General features: G+C 46.2%; 8 protein-coding genes across 11 annotated transcripts; 6 read left to right on the top strand and 2 right to left on the bottom strand.

Moving 5' to 3' along the window:
• Nucleotides 1-81: 81 nt before the first annotated feature.
• LOC132255490 (alpha-actinin, sarcomeric) lies at nucleotides 82-11,441 on the top strand. Of its 4 annotated transcripts, XM_059751555.1 has the most exons (10): nucleotides 82-192; nucleotides 2,983-3,143; nucleotides 5,744-5,905; nucleotides 6,064-6,318; nucleotides 6,393-6,546; nucleotides 6,656-6,751; nucleotides 7,610-7,689; nucleotides 8,723-8,815; nucleotides 8,892-10,556; nucleotides 10,693-11,441. In XM_059751555.1, exons 2-10 carry the CDS (start codon nucleotides 3,024-3,026, stop codon nucleotides 10,849-10,851), a joined length of 2,784 nt encoding a protein of 927 aa, XP_059607538.1. In that variant the 5' UTR covers nucleotides 82-192; nucleotides 2,983-3,023; the 3' UTR covers nucleotides 10,852-11,441. The 4 variants fall into 4 exon arrangements, with proteins under 4 accessions (XP_059607538.1, XP_059607537.1, XP_059607536.1 ...); XM_059751554.1 differs by lacking the exon at nucleotides 6,656-6,751 and having other exon boundaries at nucleotides 7,604-7,689; XM_059751553.1 differs by lacking the exon at nucleotides 7,610-7,689 and having other exon boundaries at nucleotides 6,656-6,741.
• Nucleotides 11,442-11,954: 513 nt separating this feature from the next.
• Nucleotides 11,955-14,318, top strand: LOC132265528 (dipeptidase 1-like). The gene is made up of 3 exons (XM_059766227.1): nucleotides 11,955-12,507; nucleotides 13,410-13,959; nucleotides 14,020-14,318. The coding sequence occupies exons 1-3, from the start codon at nucleotides 12,042-12,044 to the stop codon at nucleotides 14,297-14,299; spliced, it is 1,296 nt and encodes a 431-aa protein (XP_059622210.1). The 5' UTR covers nucleotides 11,955-12,041; the 3' UTR covers nucleotides 14,300-14,318.
• An 82-nt stretch (nucleotides 14,319-14,400) lies between these two features.
• LOC132256067 (dipeptidase 1-like) lies at nucleotides 14,401-15,252 on the top strand. The gene is made up of 3 exons (XM_059752250.1): nucleotides 14,401-14,987; nucleotides 15,049-15,195; nucleotides 15,249-15,252. Exons 1-3 carry the CDS (start codon nucleotides 14,401-14,403, stop codon nucleotides 15,250-15,252), a joined length of 738 nt encoding a protein of 245 aa, XP_059608233.1.
• Nucleotides 15,230-16,240, bottom strand: LOC132256066 (WSCD family member AAEL009094-like). The gene is made up of 3 exons (XM_059752248.1): nucleotides 16,187-16,240; nucleotides 15,899-16,084; nucleotides 15,230-15,842 (listed from the first exon to the last, which is right to left on the bottom strand). Exons 1-3 carry the CDS (start codon nucleotides 16,238-16,240, stop codon nucleotides 15,327-15,329), a joined length of 756 nt encoding a protein of 251 aa, XP_059608231.1. The 3' UTR covers nucleotides 15,230-15,326.
• A 568-nt stretch (nucleotides 16,241-16,808) lies between these two features.
• On the top strand, nucleotides 16,809-18,477 carry LOC132255766 (uncharacterized). The gene is made up of 3 exons (XM_059751917.1): nucleotides 16,809-16,962; nucleotides 17,022-17,286; nucleotides 17,353-18,477. Exons 1-3 carry the CDS (start codon nucleotides 16,893-16,895, stop codon nucleotides 18,356-18,358), a joined length of 1,341 nt encoding a protein of 446 aa, XP_059607900.1. The 5' UTR covers nucleotides 16,809-16,892; the 3' UTR covers nucleotides 18,359-18,477.
• A 103-nt stretch (nucleotides 18,478-18,580) lies between these two features.
• On the top strand, nucleotides 18,581-19,093 carry LOC132256065 (uncharacterized). The gene has a single exon (XM_059752247.1). It carries the CDS (start codon nucleotides 18,581-18,583, stop codon nucleotides 19,079-19,081), a length of 501 nt encoding a protein of 166 aa, XP_059608230.1. The 3' UTR covers nucleotides 19,082-19,093.
• On the bottom strand, nucleotides 19,092-20,915 carry LOC132255765 (tRNA (guanine(26)-N(2))-dimethyltransferase). Its single transcript, XM_059751916.1, has 3 exons — nucleotides 20,733-20,915; nucleotides 19,887-20,659; nucleotides 19,092-19,820 (listed from the first exon to the last, which is right to left on the bottom strand). Exons 1-3 carry the CDS (start codon nucleotides 20,845-20,847, stop codon nucleotides 19,113-19,115), a joined length of 1,596 nt encoding a protein of 531 aa, XP_059607899.1. The 5' UTR covers nucleotides 20,848-20,915; the 3' UTR covers nucleotides 19,092-19,112.
• A 186-nt stretch (nucleotides 20,916-21,101) lies between these two features.
• On the top strand, nucleotides 21,102-22,356 carry LOC132256064 (uncharacterized). Its single transcript, XM_059752246.1, has 2 exons — nucleotides 21,102-21,481; nucleotides 21,537-22,356. Exons 1-2 carry the CDS (start codon nucleotides 21,102-21,104, stop codon nucleotides 22,354-22,356), a joined length of 1,200 nt encoding a protein of 399 aa, XP_059608229.1.
• Nucleotides 22,357-22,424: the final 68 nt, after the last annotated feature.

The raw sequence follows: 22,424 nt of genomic DNA, 5'->3' as shown, positions 1-22,424 counted from the left end.
TGCAAACACACCAGAGGTCGCCGTCAGCGTGGAAGAGGTGCCGAAAAAGCCTCTAACTCGCGCCGGCGCCAACGGACCGTCGCGCTTGAGTTTTCTCTCGCTCTCTGTGGAAATCTCGCAGTTTTGAGTTGGCTGCTGCCGGAGCAATTTAGTTTGTAGCGTGTTTTTTCCAGCCCAGTCGCGAAACTAAGAGTATGTGTTTTCATCCTCACTGTAATCTCTCTCACTGCACACAGTCAATTACCCGTGCAAGATAGTGCGTCGCGCGTCCGGGAATGTGCAAAATGTCGGAAGGAAAAGTGTGTGTGTGTCTCTCTCTCTCTCCCTGCCCATCCTTTCCCGATGGGGCGCCTTGCCGGGAAAATGGACGTGCCCAGACACCTCACATTGCAGAGTCACTCGGCAAATATTTGCTGTGCTTAGTCAGCGCCTGAAGATCTCTGTGCGTGCCACTTTCCGGGAGGGGGGAAAGGAATGAGGGCAGTTGTGTGGTCAGGAAGTTGGGGGCCCCCGACTTTGAGGAGCGTTGAGTGTGGCACAAAATAGCTGGCGCACAAATCACAATTTATAAATAAAATGTTTCATAACGCCTTCCTCTGCGCCTCACGAGAAAATTCTGCTGAATCGGTGCAAAAAGACACATGAAGAGACAGAATGGATAGAAGCTCTCCAGGTCAGGAGAGTGAGAGAGATATCGAGTCCTTGTGAGACTGAGAGGAATCTTGGGAGCAGCTTCCTGTCGTCGGAAGGCAATGAGATGAGGCAATTGAGCAGAAAAATGTGATTGAATATTTTCTGGGAGTGTGTGTTTGTGGAATGTTTATTGGAAGAGGCGAAAAAAGAGCTGTGATGGCAGCAGAAGAAATTCTTTTTTAGATCACATCCAACGATTAGAACGCTATATTTATCCCCTCCGACACGCCGCGCGAGAAGCACCGTTGGAATGGCACGAGAGAATGAGAGAGAGAAATCTCCAAGAACATGATCTCAAGGCGAATCATCTGGAATGTCTAGTCGTGGCGCGATCCGAAAAGAAGTCATGCAACCTGGACTGGAGCTGCACTGGACTGAAGAAAGTGCCGCCAATCTGAGGGATATTGAGCAATGTGCGTTCCCAAAGCCATGATCGCCTGAGATGATCTTTGGCGATCATGCTGAACATTTAGCAAGTGTTGGACATCTATTTATAAGCCATAGGCCGTGGTGAGGAGAAAAAGTGCCAACATACGCTTGACAGAGTGTCCCACACGACAAGGAGTTAATCATCTATGAGGCACGAGTGTTTTGTGACCTCATGACGCTGCCCACTAATTAAATTCGGGCAGAGGAAGTGTGCAATTAGTTGTGCAATAGCTTCTGGTGCGCGCAAACACACCTCCTGATTGAGTCTGATGGGATTTGGCGCATCTGTGGATGCTTCTCTGCCCACATTTCCGAATTGTTATCGCCCAGAGAGGGAGAGAGAGAGAGACATTCGGATCTAGTGCACAAATCTATTTTCAGCGTCTCGCACGCACACGGGCAACGGTCAGCATCGCGGGCCAGCCAGCGTGAGGCGAGCAGGGAGAGTGGTTGTGGGAAAAGGGCGCGCGAGTGCATGGGCAGAGGGATGCTCACCCACGCTTCCAATCACGCCAGATGTTCACACATTAAGCGATTGGGAAATGCCAGGGGGAATGAACAATTCTGAGTGTTTTTGGGTCACACGCACACACGCAAATACACACATAAACGCTTCTCATCAATTTGTCGCTTAACACTTTCCTCCAGGGTCTCTCGAAGTCGACAGAACAGCTCAGGATTCTCAAGTTCAGCGATAATCGCTGAGACATTGACAGTGAATGCCTCGTATAAGATGGTCATTGGGCGCGTGATAAGCGGCATTCTTGCACTATCGGAAGGTATTTGACCGCAATTGGTGACCTTTAGTTAAATTAGGGATTCTCATATGATTATACGGGCTCTTAACGAGCATGAGACTATTTGGCAAGTATTTCAGCTGAGTGGCATTAATTTTATGGTAAATTCAAGGTTTCCGCTGCAGAATGAACCAGTTAATTGCTCGTATTAAATATCTTGAATTTCTCAGAATGTGTCGCACAATCAATTTGTCTGCTAAATGAGCACTTTGAGGGAAAATGAACTACTTTTTTTTGTAATAGTTTCGGGCGGGGCATAAAAGTGGGTGGAGCTTGTGAGGAATTTGAGGGCACATAATTTGAATTGAACGCATTTTTCCATCAGAAAAATGAAATTCTTGGAGTACTTTCGGGTAATTTCACTTTCATTCTCACAATCTTGTTTCCTACGTCTTATCAAATTATTCTTTCGCTCACTGTGAAAACACTTAATGAATCGTTTCTTAGGCATTGCAGAGTTCCCATATGTTGGAGACTAAAATTTACGGTCGTCTTAATAGATTTCAAATGTTTCTCTCTCACTTTCTTCGTGATATCAATCTGAGATTTTTATAAGTTCCGATGGCTTTCTACCGTTGATGATAATTGGTTCAGAAAGAGATTAACTGTGGAGATTATCATAAAATCAGTAAGATTGACGGCATATCTATGAAATTTTTCTCTTTTTTCATCTGAAAAAAAATTGGTGACAAAAATGCATTTGAAGATGTTTCAAGCCCACGTTTGATAGTTGGTTTTGGGAGAATTTCACATTCCCTTAATCCAATAACGAGATGAATGTGTGAAGAGTTAGCGACTGAGGAGAATTAGTTCCCTTCCCACGTCTTGCTTATTATTAAATTTATGACAGTGAGTCAGTTTGAACTCTGTGAGATTGGGAGAAATGTGAAGAGCAACAAATTGTTGTATCATCATATCATGAGGTTCTGCACAATGGCTCGCGATGCGTGGATGAGAGAGCGGGCTGGCGATCGTAAATTGTATTGATGAGCTTCGAGAGAGACCCTCTGAAAGTGGTGCGTGCTGTTGGGATATGTTGCTCAGTTGTGCTCCTGTCTTGCAGCCACTTGAATCGACGCCGAGGACGAGGGTGAGCCGAGAAGGATGGAGAACGGAGTGTACTACGGGGATGGCTATAGCGGCGACGGCGGCTACATGGAGCAGGAGGAGGAGTGGGAGCGCGAGGGACTGCTCGATCCGGCATGGGAAAAACAACAGAAGAAGGTATATGAGTCAATTTAATCGGGAGATCTCGCAATGTAGACTGTTGAGATGAGGGGGTTCAAATAAGTGTATTTTTAGCACTCATCAGCTGTATATTTTCATCTTTTCACTCTCGCCACTGCCCACGCAAGTGATCGCGCGCGCGCGCGCGCCTTTCTGCAAGGAAACATTGAAAATCTCACGGCCTAAGAATAACACCAATCGCGCTGAATGATGATTGTAACGATCTCTTCGACCATTGCCGCGCGCGATGACGATCGGGGAAACGTGCGCGCGGGTTTTTCATTCAATTGATTTCTCCCATTCCGCAGGATGGAGGAAAGCGCCGGTGGAGGAGTCTTTCTTGGGCGCAGAATGGAGAGGAAGCGATGGGAAGGAATTGAATTGCCGAGCGGGGGGAGGAGAATGGGCGGGTGAGGTGTCGAAATGTCTTGTGGGTTTTTTGTGAGTGTGAGAGAGCACGTTTGAAGAAAATATTCTCAAACATCCACAACATTTTCTTCAACTGGCAAGATCGTGGCGCGTACATGAGAGATCTCTGATGCGGGATTTCTGTGTGTTTCACACGATGTGGAGCAGGCATCAAGTTTCATGCGTCCAAAAATGGCTCGAAGCATGTGTATTAGTAAATAAGCGGACTCTTGAACACTTGATTTTTCAATATTTTATCGAAACTTTCAGCCACTCTTTTTTCTCTCCTCTTTCTTTTCATCCTCCTCACTTTACATACACCCGTTAATTTTCCTCTAATCTCCGGTGACCATCGCGAAGAAGAGCACGCGCGACATGAGGATAAAAGGCGTCAAGATGCGACAGTTTCATGTGATAAAGAAGATATTATTGTATGTTTCGGGGGGGAAAAAATGTGGATTAGAGAAGAGACCAGAAGAATTTCTCTTTGCAGTTGCTATAAGAAAATTTTTGCTGCAAAAGAAAGAAATCTATGAATAGGTTTTTTGGTGAGAAATATGGGAAAGAGATCCGTGATGTCTCTCTTAATCACATTGGAGGCTCTTGTGTTGGAGAAAAGATGAAAATGTACAGTTTGAATGTCATCTCATGCTGAATAGAGGCGCTTAGATATGATAATATTTGCTTTTATGGGAGGTGAATTGTAGAGAAGTTTTCAGATAGAGTGAGAGAAAGATTGTGAGCGAATGAAAAATGCTACATTCTTCAGCATTAACTTGTTTCACAACACCCAACATAAATTGAGATCACGAGCGCATTTTCCAAAGAGCCATTCCAAACCAAAGAAAAAGAGAAAAATTCCCTTCTCTTGTGTGCTGGACATTGAAGGGAAGATTGAATTCCATCGGCTATTTTCAAAATGATGTGAATGAACTTGACAAGTTGGAAATGAGAAGAATTTTCGTGCCGATAAAAAGGTCATTTTCATATAAATTTGCACCACACGCGCGCTTTCACTCGCGAGAATATTTGCAATATTGTAGCAAGATATCTAACTTAAGAGCGGCGCGCACTTGTGGACCATGAAAATGTCACAGAATGTGTTTTTACTCCCTTGTCGTCCGCGCGCTATTTATATGTGTTTTTCACCTTCGAGGGACTTTTTTTTTGTTGCTCTCACCGCGTGGAGAAAATATATTATGACACATTTTCCAACAATTCCTCCTCACTCATCGGTCAAAACTGTAAACATACCTTTTTTTCTTGCCATGAGTTTAATTATGTCAGGAACAAATACATTTTTAGGCGAAATGGTTCATTAATGTCTGTTTTATGAGTTCATTTTCTTTCTCCTGCCGAAAAACTACGAGGTGGGAAAATGACTAATGATTTTTCATAGAATAATGGCTATTTTATTATGTATTTGATCGACAGGAAAGTCATGCGTAAAGATTCAGTGCAATGAGTAATTTCATTCATGAGGCGAGGCTATTTTGGACAGTAGTTTAAAGTTGAACGGGGCGGGGTTTCCGAAGGGGCGGGGCCTCAACATCCTATCTTTGGGCAAGATTAAACATTGACGTAAGCAAGCAAATGGTGTAAAATCAATCCAGAATACGCTTTAGAGAATGCAGAATGTTCATTCAATAATTGAAATTATTCATAATTTTTATAGAAGGATATTTTCTGTCATCCCCAATTTGATAAGCTAAATGAGGCAAATATTGAAGAAAAAAAGTGAAAATCCTGAACAATAAAACGCTCAATAAGCATTACATTTCGTGCGCTATTGATTTCATGGCGCAAATCCCTCTTATCATAAGCACACGTGGAGAGAGATAAATGCGAGAGGAATGTGTGTGCCAACAATATTAATGTGCTAAAGAGGCACTATATTTGGTGAGGGAAATAATAAAGATATTGTTTACACTTCGCACACCTTGGCTGAAGTCGAGGGGGAAAGGGAATGATGATGGTCACTGGTGCAATTTTCACGGTCATGTGCTGTTTGTATGAATGAATTGTTGATTTTATGGGCGCGATGCGAAGAAGAAGAGGTAGAAAAAAAATGTTAAATTGAACAGTTTCTTAACTGTTGATTTTTTTCCTTCTTCTCACATTGCTGATGAATTAATGAGTTGTTTCTCTTTCTGCGAAAAATTACAACTCTCGTGTGCACTTCTCCGCAGACATTCACGGCGTGGTGCAACAGCCACTTGCGGAAAGCGGGAACTGCCATTGAGAATATTGAAGATGATTTCCGCAATGGACTCAAACTCATGCTGCTCCTCGAGGTGATTTCGGGTGAGACGCTGCCGAAGCCCGACAGAGGAAAAATGCGCTTCCACAAGGTGAGTTGACATGCGCGATTGTGGTGAAATATGAGTTTTCCAGTCATTATCTCATGGGTTTTATTGAATGAAATTACCTAATGTTTGTTAGGAATTGTCATTGGGATGAGGTCATGAGGAGAGTTATTTTTAATCTCTCTCTGATGGTTTTCTTACAGATTGCCAATGTGAACAAGGCGTTGGACTTTATCGCCTCCAAGGGTGTGAAGCTGGTGTCAATTGGCGCGGAGGAGATTGTCGATGGGAATCTCAAGATGACACTCGGCATGATCTGGACGATCATTCTGCGCTTCGCCATTCAGGACATCTCTGTGGAGGAGATGACGGCCAAGGAGGGTCTCTTGCTGTGGTGTCAGCGCAAGACGGCGCCGTACAAGAATGTCAATGTGCAGAACTTCCATCTCTCCTTCAAGGTGCGTCTGACTGGGAAGTTTGGCATTTTGGGGGTGAAGATGTAATCTTTCTCTGCGTGCTTTTTTTCTGACAGGATGGCTTGGCGTTCTGCGCTCTGATCCATCGCCATAGACCAGACTTGATTGACTACAGCAAATTGTCCAAGGACAATCCATTGGAGAATCTCAATACGGCCTTTGATGTGGCTGAGAAGTATCTCGACATCCCGAGAATGTTGGATCCGGACGGTGAGTGTTTTTTTTTTCTTCCTATTGCCAAATACAATCTAGAGAGATGAAGATGAGGCGCAAGTTGTCTGTTCAGGGTGAGGTTGTAACATGATCTTTCAACCGATAGATTTGATCAATACGCCTAAGCCGGATGAGAGGGCTATCATGACATACGTGTCGTGCTATTATCATGCGTTCCAGGGCGCCCAGCAGGTTGGATTTAATCACTATCCTCCATACAATTTCATCCACCAACCCAACAGACAAGTGACTAAATATTGTTTTGACTTGACGTCGTGTTTTGCCATATCTTCCAAAAAGTGTTTGCCAAATCTGATTGGATTTTAATATCTATCCAATATTTATAATCCATTTCTTCATTACTGAAATTCTCAGATTTGTAGCGAAAAAGAGCCCTGTGTTCATGGCTGTTCTTGTTTGTATTGTTAATACCTTTTGCTGATGAGCCGTAAAACTTGCTTAAGTGGATGATGTTTTGGAGAGTGAGAGGGAGAGAGAGACTTCTGGGCCTTAATGAGAAGAGGCTGATTGAGCCTGATGGCTGGAAAGTTGCGCACTGTAATAATTCCTGCTCTTTTACTCCCCACTCCCTAATTTCAATCGTTTGCTAACCAACTTGAAAGTATAGCCAATTGATCTGATGACTGCTAAATCCGGAGAGTTTGTTAAAATGGATTTACAACTCTTGGCTTGCAGAAAAAGAGTAAAAGAAAAAAAAAATATGGAGGCTTTCCAAAGTGGCAGAAGAGAGAATATGAGATCCAATATAAGAGATGATTTAAGAGGATTTGAACTTCTGAAGAGTCTGAAATGAAATTTATCACAGCTTTTTTTTTCTTGCCTTCCCTCTGTTTTCTCTCACACGATCTCATTTCTCTCTTCTGCCACCGCCTTTGCCCGCCTGCCGAGCTACAATCCAAACCTCAATTTATTTATATTATCACCCAATTAATTATTAATATAAAACTCTCGAGAAGACTAATGTTGAAGATTGTTGTTGTTGTGTGTGATGCTTCATTGCCGATTTTGCCGGCACTTAATTGATTAATTGCAGACCTACAGAATACCGCGATGCCAGATGAGCGAGCTGTTATGACTTATGTGTCTTCCTACTACCATTGCTTCAGTGGTGCCCAAAAGGTCTGTGTGTTTTGCCCTCTTTCTCTCTGTCTTTTTATCCGGCAGAAAAGTCACCCGCAAACACCCACTCAATCTCTCATTGTGGCGAGAGGGCGACTTTGAGTGGTGTCTCGCTGACAGATCAATGGGTGAATTAACTGTGGTGGAAAAGTCATCAAGCGAAGAGAGTGGAAAATGTGGCGATGATGATGATGGCAAAATTGCCATTCAGCGGAAGTGCGAGTGAGATCCGTAAGAATGACCGCGAAATTGAGAGTGACTTCGCAATGGAGTGCAAAGTGGCACTTTCATTTTCCTCTTTGGCCGGGTGGAAATGGAATTAATTAGAATTAATGGGTGTATTTGTTGAACACCTTGAAGGTTTCGGCTGAGTTCTTTTGCGCCAATGGCGATTAAAAGATTTGAGAAATTACAATTTCGAAGGCATATTTGAGTGAGAGAGAGAGGGAAAAGCGGAACACCGCGGCTTGTTCCAGTTGTTGATCTTTCTACAGACAGATGAGAAATAAGACGATTTATGTGTTGAAAATGCAACCGAATGTCACACAATTCTCACACGACGGGGTGATTTGAAGAGCGCGAAAGAGTGCGACGATCGTATAAAACTGTCGGCAACTTTTAACCATCCGCGATATTTTTATTTTATTAAACAAAAAAAAAAAGACAAATGAGTTCTCGGCGATAATTCTATTTTCATTTTGAGTCTCTGGGGTCAGTGCACGTCTTTCGGCAATAAAACTGAGTTCATCGGGTTTTTGAAAATGTCTATTGAGAACTTATAATAATAACTGGAGCATCTGAAGCAGATTTTTCATTGAATTGTCTTGGGGAAAATTTTTTTTTTTTAACATTTCACTGACTATTGATGTGCCAATCAGCTTGATGACTTTTCCTCATGGTTCTTGTGACTTTTATTTAAATCTAACACAACTCAAAGACTGTTACCTTCACTTTTCCTCCTCACAAAAAATCCCCCATCGCAATTGGCAGCGAATGCTAACACTGTGTATCTTCTCATCCTCAAAATAAACAGGCTGAGACAGCTGCCAATCGCATCTGCAAGGTGTTGAAGGTGAACCAGGAGAATGAGCGTCTCATGGAGGAGTACGAGAGACTGGCGAGTGACGTAAGTCGCCACACAATATGCGCGTAACTGAGAAGATCCACACACACAATGTTGATTGATAATGATTCTGTTGCAGTTGCTGGAGTGGATTCGCCGCACGATGCCATGGCTGAATTCGCGTCAGACGGACAACTCGCTGGCCGGCGTGCAGAAGAAGCTGGAGGAGTATCGGACATATCGTCGCAAGCACAAGCCGCCGCGTGTGGAGCAGAAGGCGAAACTCGAGACGAACTTTAACACGCTGCAGACCAAGTTGCGTCTCTCCAACCGTCCGGCCTACATGCCGACCGAGGGCAAGACAGTGTCGGACATCTCGAATGCATGGAAGGGACTTGAGAAGGCGGAGAAGGCGTTCGAAGAGTGGCTGCTGGCCGAGACCATGCGCCTGGAGCGTCTTGAGCATCTGGCGCAGAAGTTCAAGCACAAGGCCGACACGCACGAGGACTGGACACGCGGCAAGGAAGAGATGCTGCAATCGCAGGACTTCCGTCAATGTCGCCTGAACGAGCTGAAGGCTCTGAAGAAGAAGCACGAGGCGTTCGAGTCCGATTTGGCGGCTCATCAGGATCGCGTGGAGCAGATTGCGGCCATTGCGCAGGAGCTGAACACGCTGGAGTATCACGACTGCATGTCGGTAAACTCCCGCTGCCAGCGCATTTGCGATCAGTGGGATCGTCTGGGGGCGCTGACGCAGCGTCGCCGCCAGGCGCTGGATGAGGCGGAGAGGATCCTGGAGAAGATTGACATCCTCCATCTGGAGTTCGCCAAGAGGGCGGCGCCCTTCAATAACTGGCTGGACGGCACGCGCGAGGACCTCGTTGACATGTTCATTGTGCACACCATGGAGGAGATCCAGGGTCTCATCCAGGCGCACGATCAGTTCAAGGCGACTCTCGGCGAGGCAGATAAGGAATACAACCTGATTGTCGGCCTGGTGCGTGAGGTGGAGGCGATTGTGAAGCAACACCAGATCCCTGGCGGTCTCGAGAATCCCTACACCACGCTCACCGCCAGTGATTTGACGAGGAAGTGGTCTGATGTGCGCGGTTTGGTGCCGCAGCGTGATCAGACGCTGGCCAATGAGCTGCGCAAGCAGCAGAACAACGAGATGCTGCGCCGGCAGTTCGCGGAGAAGGCTAACGCCGTGGGCCCGTGGATTGAGCGCCAGATGGACGCCGTGACGGCGATCGGCATGGGTCTGCAGGGCTCCCTCGAGGATCAACTGCATCGCTTGCGTGAGTACGAGCAGGCGGTGTACGCCTACAAGCCGCACATTGAAGAGCTGGAGAAGATCCACCAGGCCGTGCAGGAGTCGATGATCTTTGAGAACCGCTACACGCACTACACCATGGAGACGCTGCGCGTGGGCTGGGAGCAACTGCTCACGTCTATCAATCGCAATGTGAATGAGGTGGAGAATCAGATTCTCACGCGGGACAGCAAGGGCATCACGCAGGAGCAGCTCAATGAATTCCGCTCCAGCTTCAATCACTTCGACAAGAACCGCTCGTGTCGCCTGGCGCCGGATGAGCTCAAGTCCTGCCTCGTGTCGCTGGGCTACTCAATTGGCAAGGATCGCCAGGGTGAGATGGACTTCCAGCGCATCATGGCGGTGGTGGATCCCAACAGCACCGGCTATGTCACCTTCGACGCTTTCCTCGATTTCATGACGCGCGAATCCACGGATACAGACACAGCTGAGCAGGTGATAGACTCCTTCAGGATCCTCGCGTCTGACAAGGTGAGTTGAGACATGTGTTGGCTAATCAGTGGTGATCTCTGGGGTGTTCCAATTGGGAAGAATGCAAGGGGAATGGGCGGGGCTTGTACGTGGGAGGAGTTTACAGTTTTACTAAAACGCTGTCCAACTCTTTCAGCCGTACATCCTGCCAGACGAGCTGCGACGCGAATTGCCACCGGATCAGGCTGAGTACTGCATTCAGCGCATGCCGGCCTTCAAGGGCCCCGGCGCCGCGCCCGGCGCCCTCGATTACATGTCCTTCAGCACGGCTCTCTATGGCGAGAGCGACTTGTAAGTCGTGGTCGCGTGGCTGGAGAGGACTTCACTCGCTACAATTAATAAGCAGCAAACGATATAAATTAGAGAGACGAAAAGTGGGCAAGAAGAGCGTCTCGGCAAGAAATTGTGTCATTTTTATTTTTCTTCTTCTTTGTTATTGCATGAGAGAAAAAAAGGGGGTGTTTTTCTTCTCCAGCGACTGGAGAGAGATAATCACAGGGAGAGTTGTGGGTGGAAAGCGCAGCTATATACAAGATTATAAACGGTAAACGAGAGAGAGAGAGAGAGAGAGAGATGAATTTCTTCCTGGAAGATAAAATATACGGCAAAGATTGTCGCCTTCGAAACTCAATTTCTTTCTATTTACACCATCTTTCGATTGATTGAGAATCCTGTGTAATTTTTCTTTGTGTAAAAAGTACCATTTTACTGCTTTCTGAGAGATGTTTTCATTTTTTTTTCTGTTCTTCAGCATCGCAAATATGTAGCTTTCTATACTAGAATCTTATATATACCTTTAAGAAGTTCTACATAGTTTTGAGACATCTTTATTACAGTAATACAAGTGAAAAGAGAAACATTGAAAAGGAAAGAGCAATTGAAAAATGAGAAGATACGATAATAATGATTATACAACTTATACACATTATTTAAAATTAGTAAAGAATGAATTTAATAAAAACCCCGTGATTTTCTTCAACGGACGGACTTCGAATGGCGTTTTGCATGCACTCAGGCGCGCACTGAGAGGTAATTCAAAGTGCGCTGGTTTTTTGCCATATGCGGAACCACTTGAGTTTCTTGGACACTCGTAATTGCCTCCAAATCATTTTATTGTGTATCTCGCAATTTATGGCACTATTTGTTCACGAGAGATAAGATTTAATTGAATGACATGAATGTATGTTTGACTACTGCAAGTCTTCGAACTATGCTCGCTCAACTGATAACGAAATATGTGAGCAGATCTATGCTTTTGAATGCGGCTCTGTCGGTGCGTTGTATCGCACTGTCTGGTCAGAATTGGCCACATGAGGAGAGATTTATCAGTGTGAGATGAAGATGCGCGATAGAGAGTCATAAAACGCTGCGAGACTTCTTATCACACGCCATTAAAAGGCCCCCGGATCACCTCAATTGCTGGATTCGCGCATCGTCAGTTCAGGTGATCTGTTCCAGTGAAGTGTGCGTGTGTGCGCGACAAATATGGTTCTGAGCGCGGCGAAGAAGAAGTGGCTGATCTTTGGTGGCGGAGCTCTGGTGCTCGTGGTGGCGCTAGCCATCGCCCTGCCACTCACAGTGGGCAAGAGTGTGGGCAACAGTGAGCAATCGGACACATTCCGCGGCAGCAGTGTCCTGGACGAGGTGCCACTCATCGATGGCCACAACGATCTGCCATACAATCTCTACAGCATCGAGCAGAACCAACTGGCGAACTTCAACTTCGACTCCGATCTGAGATTGCATCCCGTGTGGGGCCCTCGCTCGACCAGTCACACGGATCTGCCTAGGCTGCGCACTGGCAAGGTGGGCGGACAGTTCTGGGTGGCATATGTGAGCTGTGGGACGCAGCACAAGGACGCCGTGGAGAGAACCATGGCGCAAATTGACGTGATCAAGCGCCTCATCAAGAAGTACCCCAACGATCTGCAGTACGCCACAACGGCGGACGGTGAGTTGCATCCAGTTTGCTTAATGCGATTGATCACAGTACAATGAGATGAAGTGAATTGCTTGCGCTGAATTAGGCCACGGAGAAGCTCTGTGCGTGTGGCTGAAGGAATCTTGTTCGACATTAGACTAAGCAAAGTCAGTGCTTATCATTGACCTTTCATGTGAAGATCCTGCGATTGTGTGGTATTATCATTATCATATTGTCAAGCATATTGTGTTTCTTCGTGGTTCAGTTTTTTCTTGTTTAGCCCAAATGCTATAAACTCGTAGTTAATTGCCGCGGACGAGGATAATTCAATTTTATCCTACTAAGAAATATGTTGATGATCGTAAACGTGGTAAATTAAGGTGAAAAAATCGCGTTGATTTTACATTATGACTGTTGTTTGTCTCACATTTTTCATTAAACTTACAGTTGATTTGGTGAAAAAGCAAGTGAAAATCAGTCATGAAGTTATTTCTGTGCATTTTACTGTGTTTTCCGAACCATAATGAGATCCACAAGAGCAACAGAAACAATGTCAGAGAAGACTTTATCAAAAAGACTTTACGAGAGGGTGAAGAAAATGTCATCAAAGACAAAAAGATTTGGATGGAAATATATTTGAAAACAGTAAAACGAATAACCAATCGATTGTGCTTGATAAAGCTCTTAAATGCTAGATTAATAGGTGTGAATTCCAATCAACTTTGAAGATCATTACGTCGCACTTATCAAAAGACACCTACAAATCACTCTCTAATCGCTTTCCTATGGCAGACAATAGCGATAGACTGTTTCTAATTGCTCTCCCTTCGATTAGCACTATCTTAATCTCGAAAGTCTTAGAATGCTTTGCATGTTTTCAAGGCTGCAATGGCAGATAAATGGCTTGGTAGTGATTGAGCCTTACTTTCTAGAGATCGAAGCGGCCTTCAAGGCGGGAAAGATCGCCAGTCTGATTTGCGTCGAAGGCGGACACTCGATTGATGATCGTCTCTCGGTTCTTCGTCTTTACTACGAACTGGGCGTTCGCTACATGACTCTGACGCACAGTTGCAATCAACCCTGGGTCGATGCATCGCCAATCGACGACACAACCGTTGAGAAACGCAATCTTACAGACTTTGGCGTGAAGGTTGTGTGGGAGATGAACAGACTGGGAATGATGGTGGATCTGTCCCACGTGAGCGCAGGTGTGATGCATCACGCCCTGGATGTGTCCAGAGCTCCAGTGATCTTCAGTCACTCCTCTGCACACGCGATGTACGCTCACCATCGCAATGCCAAGGACGATGTCTTGCTGAAATTGCGCGAAAACCGCGGAATCATCATGGTGAACTTCTACTCGCTTTACGTGGGCGGATCGCAAGCGACCATTGACGATGTTATCAGACACATTAACCATATCAGGGACGTGGCTGGTGTGGATCACGTCGGAATTGGTGGAGATTACGATGGCGTAAACAGGTGAGGCTTCAAAATACCCCCAGATAGATCAATTCTTAGTCTTTCTCATCACTTCCCCAGGCAACCAATTGGACTTGAAGATGTGTCCATGTATCCTGATCTGTTTGATAAGCTAGCTCAGCCAGATCATGGCTTCGAGCCCTGGACTCCGGAGGAACTGAAGAAGCTCGCTGGATTGAACTTGCTTCGAGTTATGCGTGAAGTTGAGCAAGTCGCTGCAGGACTCTCAAACGAAGATCCTTACGAAGTCAACATTCCCGATGAAGATATTCACGCCTTCGATCCTAATCAATCCTGCAAAACTGACTTCACTTACACACCAACTAATATGGAGATTTGAAGATGCAATAAACCTCTCTTGTTCTGCATTTGTCTAACAAAACTGTTTTCTTTTCAAGACTTCCTTAACACTTGACATGCGATTGATTTGATAGTGAGCGCATGCTAATATCTAATGACTTATTGTTCCTTACAGAGATCCAGGCGTCCTTTGATGCAGGGAAAATAGCCAGTCTCATCGTAGTTGAAGGCGGACATTCAATTGATGATCGTCTCTCCGTTCTTCGTCTTTACTACGAACTGGGCGTTCGCTACATGACTCTGACGCACAGTTGCAATCAACCCTGGGTCGATGCATCGCCAATCGACGAAGACGAAACCGCTGTAAAGCGCAATCTTACAGACTTTGGCGTGAAGGTCGTGTTGGAGATGAACAGGCTGGGAATGCTGGTGGATATTTCCCACGTGAGCGCAGGTGTGATGCATCACGTGCTGGATGTGACCAGAGCTCCAGTGATCTTCAGCCATTCGTCCTCATACGCCATCTTCGCTCATCATCGCAATGCGAAGGACGATGTCCTGTCGAGATTGCGACAGAACGGCGGCATCATCATGGTGAATTTCTACTCGTTTTTCATTGCCGGCGCTGATGCCACGATTGACGATGTCATTAAGCACTTGAACCACATCAAGGAAGTGGCAGGAGTTGATTATGTTGGAATCGGTGGAGATTACGACGGCGTTGAGCTGTGAGTCTCTAAACACACTACTTGAGAGTTTATAACTATAAAACTTATTGTTGTTTTCCAGCCAACCCGTTGGTCTTGAAGATGTCTCAAAATACCCAGATCTCTTTGACAAACTAGCAGAACCAGGACATGGTTACGAGCCCTGGACTCCGGAGGAACTGAAGAAGCTCGCTGGATTGAACTTGCTTCGAGTTATGCGTCAAGTTGAGCAAGTCGCTGCAGGACTCTCAAACGAAGATCCTTACGAAGTCAACATTCCAGATGAAGATATTCACGCCTTTGATCCTGATCAATCCTGCAAAACTGACTTCACTTACAGACCATCGAGTGGCAGCGTTTTTACAGAAATCTGAAGAGTGTGAAATAAATTTTTCTCACTCTTTCCATTCGCTTCAGTTCCTTGAAAGTATTATTGCGTGTCTCATCAATCCTGTCTTTCATACTTTTAGTAAAGGGATCAAAAGGAAGTTGTCGCCTTTTGTAATTCCCTCTACGACGCTTTATAGCACAATCTAGATTCTTATCATCCACTGGCCATTGCAAAAACCTTAGAATTCTTACTAACGATCCTCGAAGATCAGAAACAAGATCTTCATAGAAGACAATCTCAATTGGTTGTAGGAAATTTCTCGTCCAATCTAAATGGAAATCTGTCCAGGAAATCAACTTGTTTCGCACAAATTCCTCCCAAGATTTCTCATAGAACAGATCTTCGGAAGCTATTCCAAGGTGTCCAGCATTTTGCCTGTTGAATTCCGCCAAAATTGCTCCCTGAGGATCACGAACAAGAAGAACTGCTCGTCTGAATTGACCCCAGACCAACGGACCGTGCTCATGAGTCTTCACAACAAGAACCTAATGGCAAATTGATCAGAATAAAATGAAGTTAAGGGAATCTGAAAATGTCTTACTGATGAATTATGCACTCCTTCTGCGGGAAAAGACGTCATCATCAAGTCATAGTCGCTGTAAACACTTCCAGTGAGGATTCCAGTGACTTGCTGAAGTAAGTATCTCAACCATGTGTTTCCACTGCCAGGAAAGGACGCCAAAGCCACTGGTTTTAAAGGGTTCTCTTCCCCAGTTGACGGAAGGAACTTTAATTTCTGACATCATTCGCTTCTTCTTATGCCCTTTGATGTATTCTGAATGTCGTTCACAAGGAAACTTGAGGAGTTTTTAATGTAAACTACAAAGACCCAAAACAGCACTGATAGAAGGAGACACTTCAATGTTCTCCAGAGAATGACCATTTTTACTCCCACAGAATGTATGACTATCAACTTCAGTGGTCTTCGTGCAATAGAATTTTTCTGAAACCTTCGTAAGAGGATAACAAGTTTGGGCCATGAATAGAATCATCGATTATTATCTGACTCAGCATAATTTGAGTACATATTTTGAGGATAATTAACATGTTAATTTCTACTCATTACCATAAATAGAAATTCACTCTCTATTAACTCTTGCACGACGTTTGCGCATTTGACGAACTCACATTAATTGAAAATCGTGCTTTTTCCGTAGTTAAGTGAGTCGTGAAGAGCATGAAGAGATTAATAATGGAACAGTTTTGCTAGATTGAAGTGAAATAAGGATGGAAGGCGTTTTCACAATGCAAAAAAGATTATCCAATTAAGCTCTATAGAGGAGATTGACCCTAAAAGTGGCCAATGCGCGCACAAGTTGCCCGGCGAAGGCGGCTGAGGGTGGAAAATGCACACACGGCCTCGTCGGCTCACGCGGGAGAAGCCCTCATATGTATATGCCAAATGAGGGCTTGCGCAGTGCAGAATTTTCCAGAGTGCAGCATCTCTCATCTCTTTGTTATTGTCCTGTCAATTATGACCATTCCTCTACTCGCTGGCTAGCGTCGGTCTCCGCCTCAGTGCACTGGTCAGTAAGATGCAACTGCTGTGGAAATCATCGTGTCTTCTCTCGCTTTTTGTACTCCTTTTCGCGTCCGGCTTATCAGGTGAGTGTGAAAGCGGCGTCACACGGATGCATTTTAATGGGCCGCGTTGGACATTCCAGAGGTGAACATATCAAAGAACGATGACTTGATCTACTACGACTACTCCGAGGGTGGCGATAGTGCGGGGAGCGTCGATAGTGTGGATCAGGAGATGAACGAGGCAATTGATAGGGACTTCCAGGAGCACAACGCCATCGACAATATCATGTACATCTATGGGAGTGAGCGCAAGACGGTGTCCGGGAAGAATATCCTGAGCGTCGGCAGCACCGTCGCCCTCTTGGCGCAAACCATGACCATAATCTTGATATACGTGAGAAACCGGTGAGTAAAAGCGTCGAGTGTATACCAGAACATCTCCACAACTGCTCTCCACTTTTCTTGGCACAGGAAACTTCCTCGCCGGAATGTCTTCTATCCGATTGTGATAAACTTCCTGTGCGTGGGCTTCAGCGCCAACTTTGTCTTCATCGTGGGCGTCCAGGCGTCCTCCGGCAGCGCCTTCAGCTGCGAAGTGATCGCCCTCATCATCCACTTCCTGCATCTGAGCGTGGCGCTTTGGGGTCTCATCTACATACAGACCATCTACGTGTTCATGGAGACAGACATGGGGCCCAACATGCGCCAAACCTACCTCACAGCCTACGGTCTTCCTATATTCTACATCACCTTCTCCTACATCCTCACGGGGAACGGTTACGAGACGCGCCACTTCTGCTGGCTCTCCGTGCACCGCGGCATGATCGTCAACTACCTGATCCCCATCTTCCTGCTCATCCTCACCACCACCATCCTGGCCACGGTGACGCTGCGTAATCTGCGTCGGAAGCAACAGGAGGGCTTCGTGGAGAATTTTGGGGGAGTGGTGCTCGAGGGCCTGTCCCAGGGCACAATTGAGAGTCGGCGCGATCAGTATGACTCAAAATTCGAGCTGGAATCGCTGTCTCTGGCCGATCTCTCCATCCAGAGTTCCCTGGAGGTGGAAGACTACATTGGCTTCCGCAGTGCCGTTCGTGTGTCACTCATCTTCGAGCCACTTTTCTCCATCTGCTGGTTTCTGGGCGTCGTGGCGCTGGAGAATCGCGACACCTGGACCATGCCAATCGTTTACGTGGTCACATTCAACGTCCTCAACTGGTCACTGTTGCTGGCGCGCAACAAGATCTGTCCCATCATGAACGTCTCGCAGCCCCTGATGGACTCCACCGTGGTCACAGAGAGCGCCCGGAAGGTGGACGAGCTGATTAACGGCAGCTCAGCGAAGAGTGCCACAAATCACACGCCCTGCACCGACACAATTCCCCTCCTGGTCAGCAATCATGGGAGAGAGTGCCCAGAGGTGGTGATATCCTCACCCAATCACCACCAGATGCCCACGAGTGCAGCTCCTGAGTAGGATCGCCCAGGCTTCCCAAACATTCTTAGACTTTACTCCCTGATGGACTCAAGTACATTGACTTCAATTATACATTTTAGGCACATTGTATTGGAAATAAATTCCGCATACTCCCCAAAGGCTTCTGTATCTCATTCTGTCTCTCAATCGCGAAGAACACGAAACTTCAACTCAACATTCATCCATTATTGTATCGATTAAACAACTTATTCCCTTCGCATCATGGAGCAAAAGAGGAATTACTCACATCTCCCGGATCTCGAGAGGGAGGGAGTGTTCATCAAGAGCTTGCCTCAGCCACCAGAAGCGGACGCCAAGGCGTGGAAAGAGAAACTCCCGCCCAGCAAGCGAGTGTTCTTCCACCAAACGCTCAGTTCTGCTCGCCACTCTGCCGTCTTCCGAGAGTTTGGCAACACTCCCAGAGACTCTCTCGATATGGTGCTGGACTCCTGCTACAATCACAGTGACGACTTGTGGCACACAAAGTCCCAGACACACGTTCAGCCCGAAACCTGTGGTCAAACGACATTTCGCCGCCTACGAAACTCTGTGGATTCACCAGCGCCGAAGTCTCAGCCTCTGAGTCATCCACTCTGCATTGGTGGCATCACCGAGAGGATCTCTCCGCACAGCGTCAAGCTGATCCACAGCGGTCCCCACACGCCCCTCACGAATCCAGGCTACTCGCGACAGACCAGCGACGGCAACTTCTTCAACTATTAAAACACCCAATAAAAGGCAAATAAACTTTACCTCAAGCGTTTTTTAGCACCTTCACATCCTGACCATTGGCTGTGTCCTCATCTCTGGGTCTCTTCGTCCTCCTGTTCTGATTCCTCACGCTCTTCATCATCGTCGTGCCGCCGATCATGAGCGTGGCGCGCGTTCCTGGTCCCCAGTGAGCTGTTGGATTTCCCGGGAAGCGCGACAAACAATTCCGCCGACTCTCCGGATTGGCATCAGGATGAATGTCATTGAAATTGTAGTCGCATTGCGACTTCTGCTCTAGAATAGCCTTCAAGGGCGTGCCCTCTATAAATCTCTCGGGATTCACAGGATTCCTTTCCGCCCAGCATCTCAGGATGTCCCACAGCACGCGATTTGGAGCGTCGGTTTTCAAGGAGTTCTTGTACGCGTGCGAATAGGACACACGAAAGCCCGCGTGAAGAAGTGCCGAGCGGAACTTCAGCACAGGCATCGTGACCACTTTGATGATGGAGCAGAGCTTATCCACAGAGTAATACAGTGGGATGTCTGGCAGCTCTTCCCGGATGACTGTGAGCTGTCCTAAAAGTCTCTTAGCAGTGCCAAGATTGCTTTCAGTCGCTCTCTGAAGGAGTTTCTCGACAAATCCAACATCGTGGATTGGATCTGACCATATCGGGCCGCCAATGTGATGCCTGGAGCCGCAGTGGGTGCACGTAGAGTCCACAAAAGGTCCAGTTGGGATGGCATATTTTATCTGAAAGCCAAAAAGAAAGTCAAGCATTTGGGAATCAGTAAAATGCTTACTCTTCTCGGCAATCACCTGGTCAGGATTCTTCTCCGTTGGGTTCGCTCTGAGCACTCCCAGAGGCTGTAGTGTGAAGGAGTCACAGCCGGTGCACTGGAACACCAGCGATTGCTTGCTGCTGCTCTTCTTGCACTTCACAGGACTCGAGAAGATTCGGACAAAGACACGAATGTAGAAATCTGCTGAAATACTCAGCAGAGGCTGAATGTATCGTCCGTACTGCGTAGCGTGACTCTCAATACTCCTCAGCAGGATTCTGATGGCTATCTCATGACAAGCCTTCGACTTCAGGGATATGGAACCGTACTTCACGAAGCAGGATTCGGGAGAATTGCCTGCCAACACAGCCATATCCGTGGCGGTGACGAGCAGCAAGCCTCCGTCAACTATGCTTTGCACAGCGGCGTCCAGGAAGCGCGTGGGACAGCCATATGGATCCAGATCGATCGCTGAGAATCTCATCCCTGGCCTCATACTAGTGTACATCAGCATGAGGGCGTCAGCTTCATTGGGCACCACCAGGTCTGTCACGCCGTTTCTCTCCACATTCACTCTGATGTCCTGCACAGCCTTCCGGGACAGGTCATTGGCAAGAATCTCCTGAATTCCCGGAACTTCTAAAGCATAGCGAATGCTGCGAAGACCTGTAGCGGCCAGCGCTTCCAGGATTCTCAATCCACCTTCGCATTTAATGCCAGCTTCACGGGGAAACTCCCTGGAGTCCCCTTTCCTGGCCACATTTTCCTCCCAGAGGAGCTGTGAGAAGCTGGAGAGAACCAAAATACTCACTGAAAAGCAAAACAACGCCACGAGGATTAGATTTCCCATCGTATTTCACTACTCTCCGCAATTAATACTCACAATCTCTGTTGAATTCCTGAACAGGGTTATAAAATACATGACCTTCACTCTCAATCACAGCCGATCCTTCTCGAATTACTAGTTTTTCCAGAGATTTCTCAACAGGATTTTCCATTGTTTTGAATAGCAATGTGCGGTGTTTGACAGCTAAGTTTGCACCCCTTTGCCAACTCAGCGAAAAGTCGGCACCACTTCTTCGAGAGTCCCAAGAATTATCCAATGAAATTCCACTACTAAACACACGAATAGACAGATATAGATATTTAAATTTGAGGATTTTGAGCACAGTTGCCAAGGAAATGAATAAATAAATACTACTTGAAAAGTTCCTCACTTCAATTTTATTTTGTCTGCGACGTCAAGTGCAAAATGCCCCATCAAGAGCTTCCATCTGATGAGTGCATCTCATCGACGGAATCTAGTGAATCTAATTCTTCCTTGGGTAGTCGCGCTTCAAGTGCCAGTGGTCAGAATCATCTGCAAATCATTAATGAGTACGCCAACTTTCTGCCTGAGGAGCCACTCTACGAACCAATCGTCCTACCCACAGAACCATCGCTGGAAGAACTTCTTCATCAGGTCACTGGAGCTCGTCGTTTGGACACAGTGCAGGATCTAAAGCTCCGCGTGATTTCCCATCTGACGAGTCTTCAGCGCATTCATTCGTTCGTTCCGTGCCTGGTGAGCCTCAATCTCGATGGAAGCATTATTCATTCATTGAGAGATTTGGGATGTCATCTCAATTTGAAGTAAGAACTGCAACAATTAGTTAGGAAACTCAATTAATTTATGCTTCTTCTGCAGATATCTCAATGTTAGTCGATGCGGTCTAAGAACACTCGATGGAACTAGTTGTCTTATCACGCTGGAGGAACTTATTGCGGATGGGAATGCCATTGAATACGTGGAGCCATGTTACAACCTTCCAACATTGTCTATTCTTAGCTTAAGAGACAACAGAATTTGTGATTTGGAGGCTGTAAGCTTTCTGTCCTTGTGCTCTAAACTGCGTAATTTGAATATCGCCGGAAATCCTGTGGCGAATATTAACAACCACCGCGAAAGGATTAAGGAATTTATCCCCCATTTGAGGATTCTAGACGGAATTTCCTTATATCCCGATGGCTGTGTCAGTTCGTCGTCTTCTGAATGCTACAGTTCTAGCTTGACGAGTCCAGACGAGTCACTGGATGTGGATCCTGCAATTGCTGAAGAAGCTCAAGATAAATTCGAGCAATTGACTAGAGTCCGACCAGCAACGGCAGGTGTCATCAATCGTCAGTCAAGTTCTGGGATTGTGTCTGGAGCACCGGTGTGTGGAAATATTATCTCTATGGTGAGGCGCAAGCGTCAGAAATCTGCCTGGGGGGAGTCTGACGGAAGTAGCGAATCCTCCAGTACACGTGATTCGCCACAGCTCACCACTAAATCTTTCCCAATGCAGCTTCCACAGAGCTCTGTGGATCTGGAATTGGGCATCTGTGGTACATCGAAGTCTTTTGATGATGCACAAGAGAACACTACTGAGAACCTTCTGGCAGCGGCCAGAAAATGGAGGCTGAATCATCAGAAAACCAAGGCGACACTTCAGAAGAACAATTCTGTTGAAGTGTTATCAGAATAAAATTGATTGTGTAGTAGAAATTTGTCGCTTCTTTCATGTGTTTTACTATTGGTTGGACATTGAATATT

This window comes from Phlebotomus argentipes, unplaced genomic scaffold, assembly GCF_947086385.1.
Source record: "Phlebotomus argentipes unplaced genomic scaffold, Phlebotomus argentipes genome assembly contig_5, whole genome shotgun sequence".
NCBI classification, from domain to species: domain Eukaryota; kingdom Metazoa; phylum Arthropoda; class Insecta; order Diptera; family Psychodidae; genus Phlebotomus; species Phlebotomus argentipes.
The sequence above is the reverse complement of the archived record's forward strand: the minus strand, read 5'-3'. Positions and strand labels throughout refer to the sequence as shown.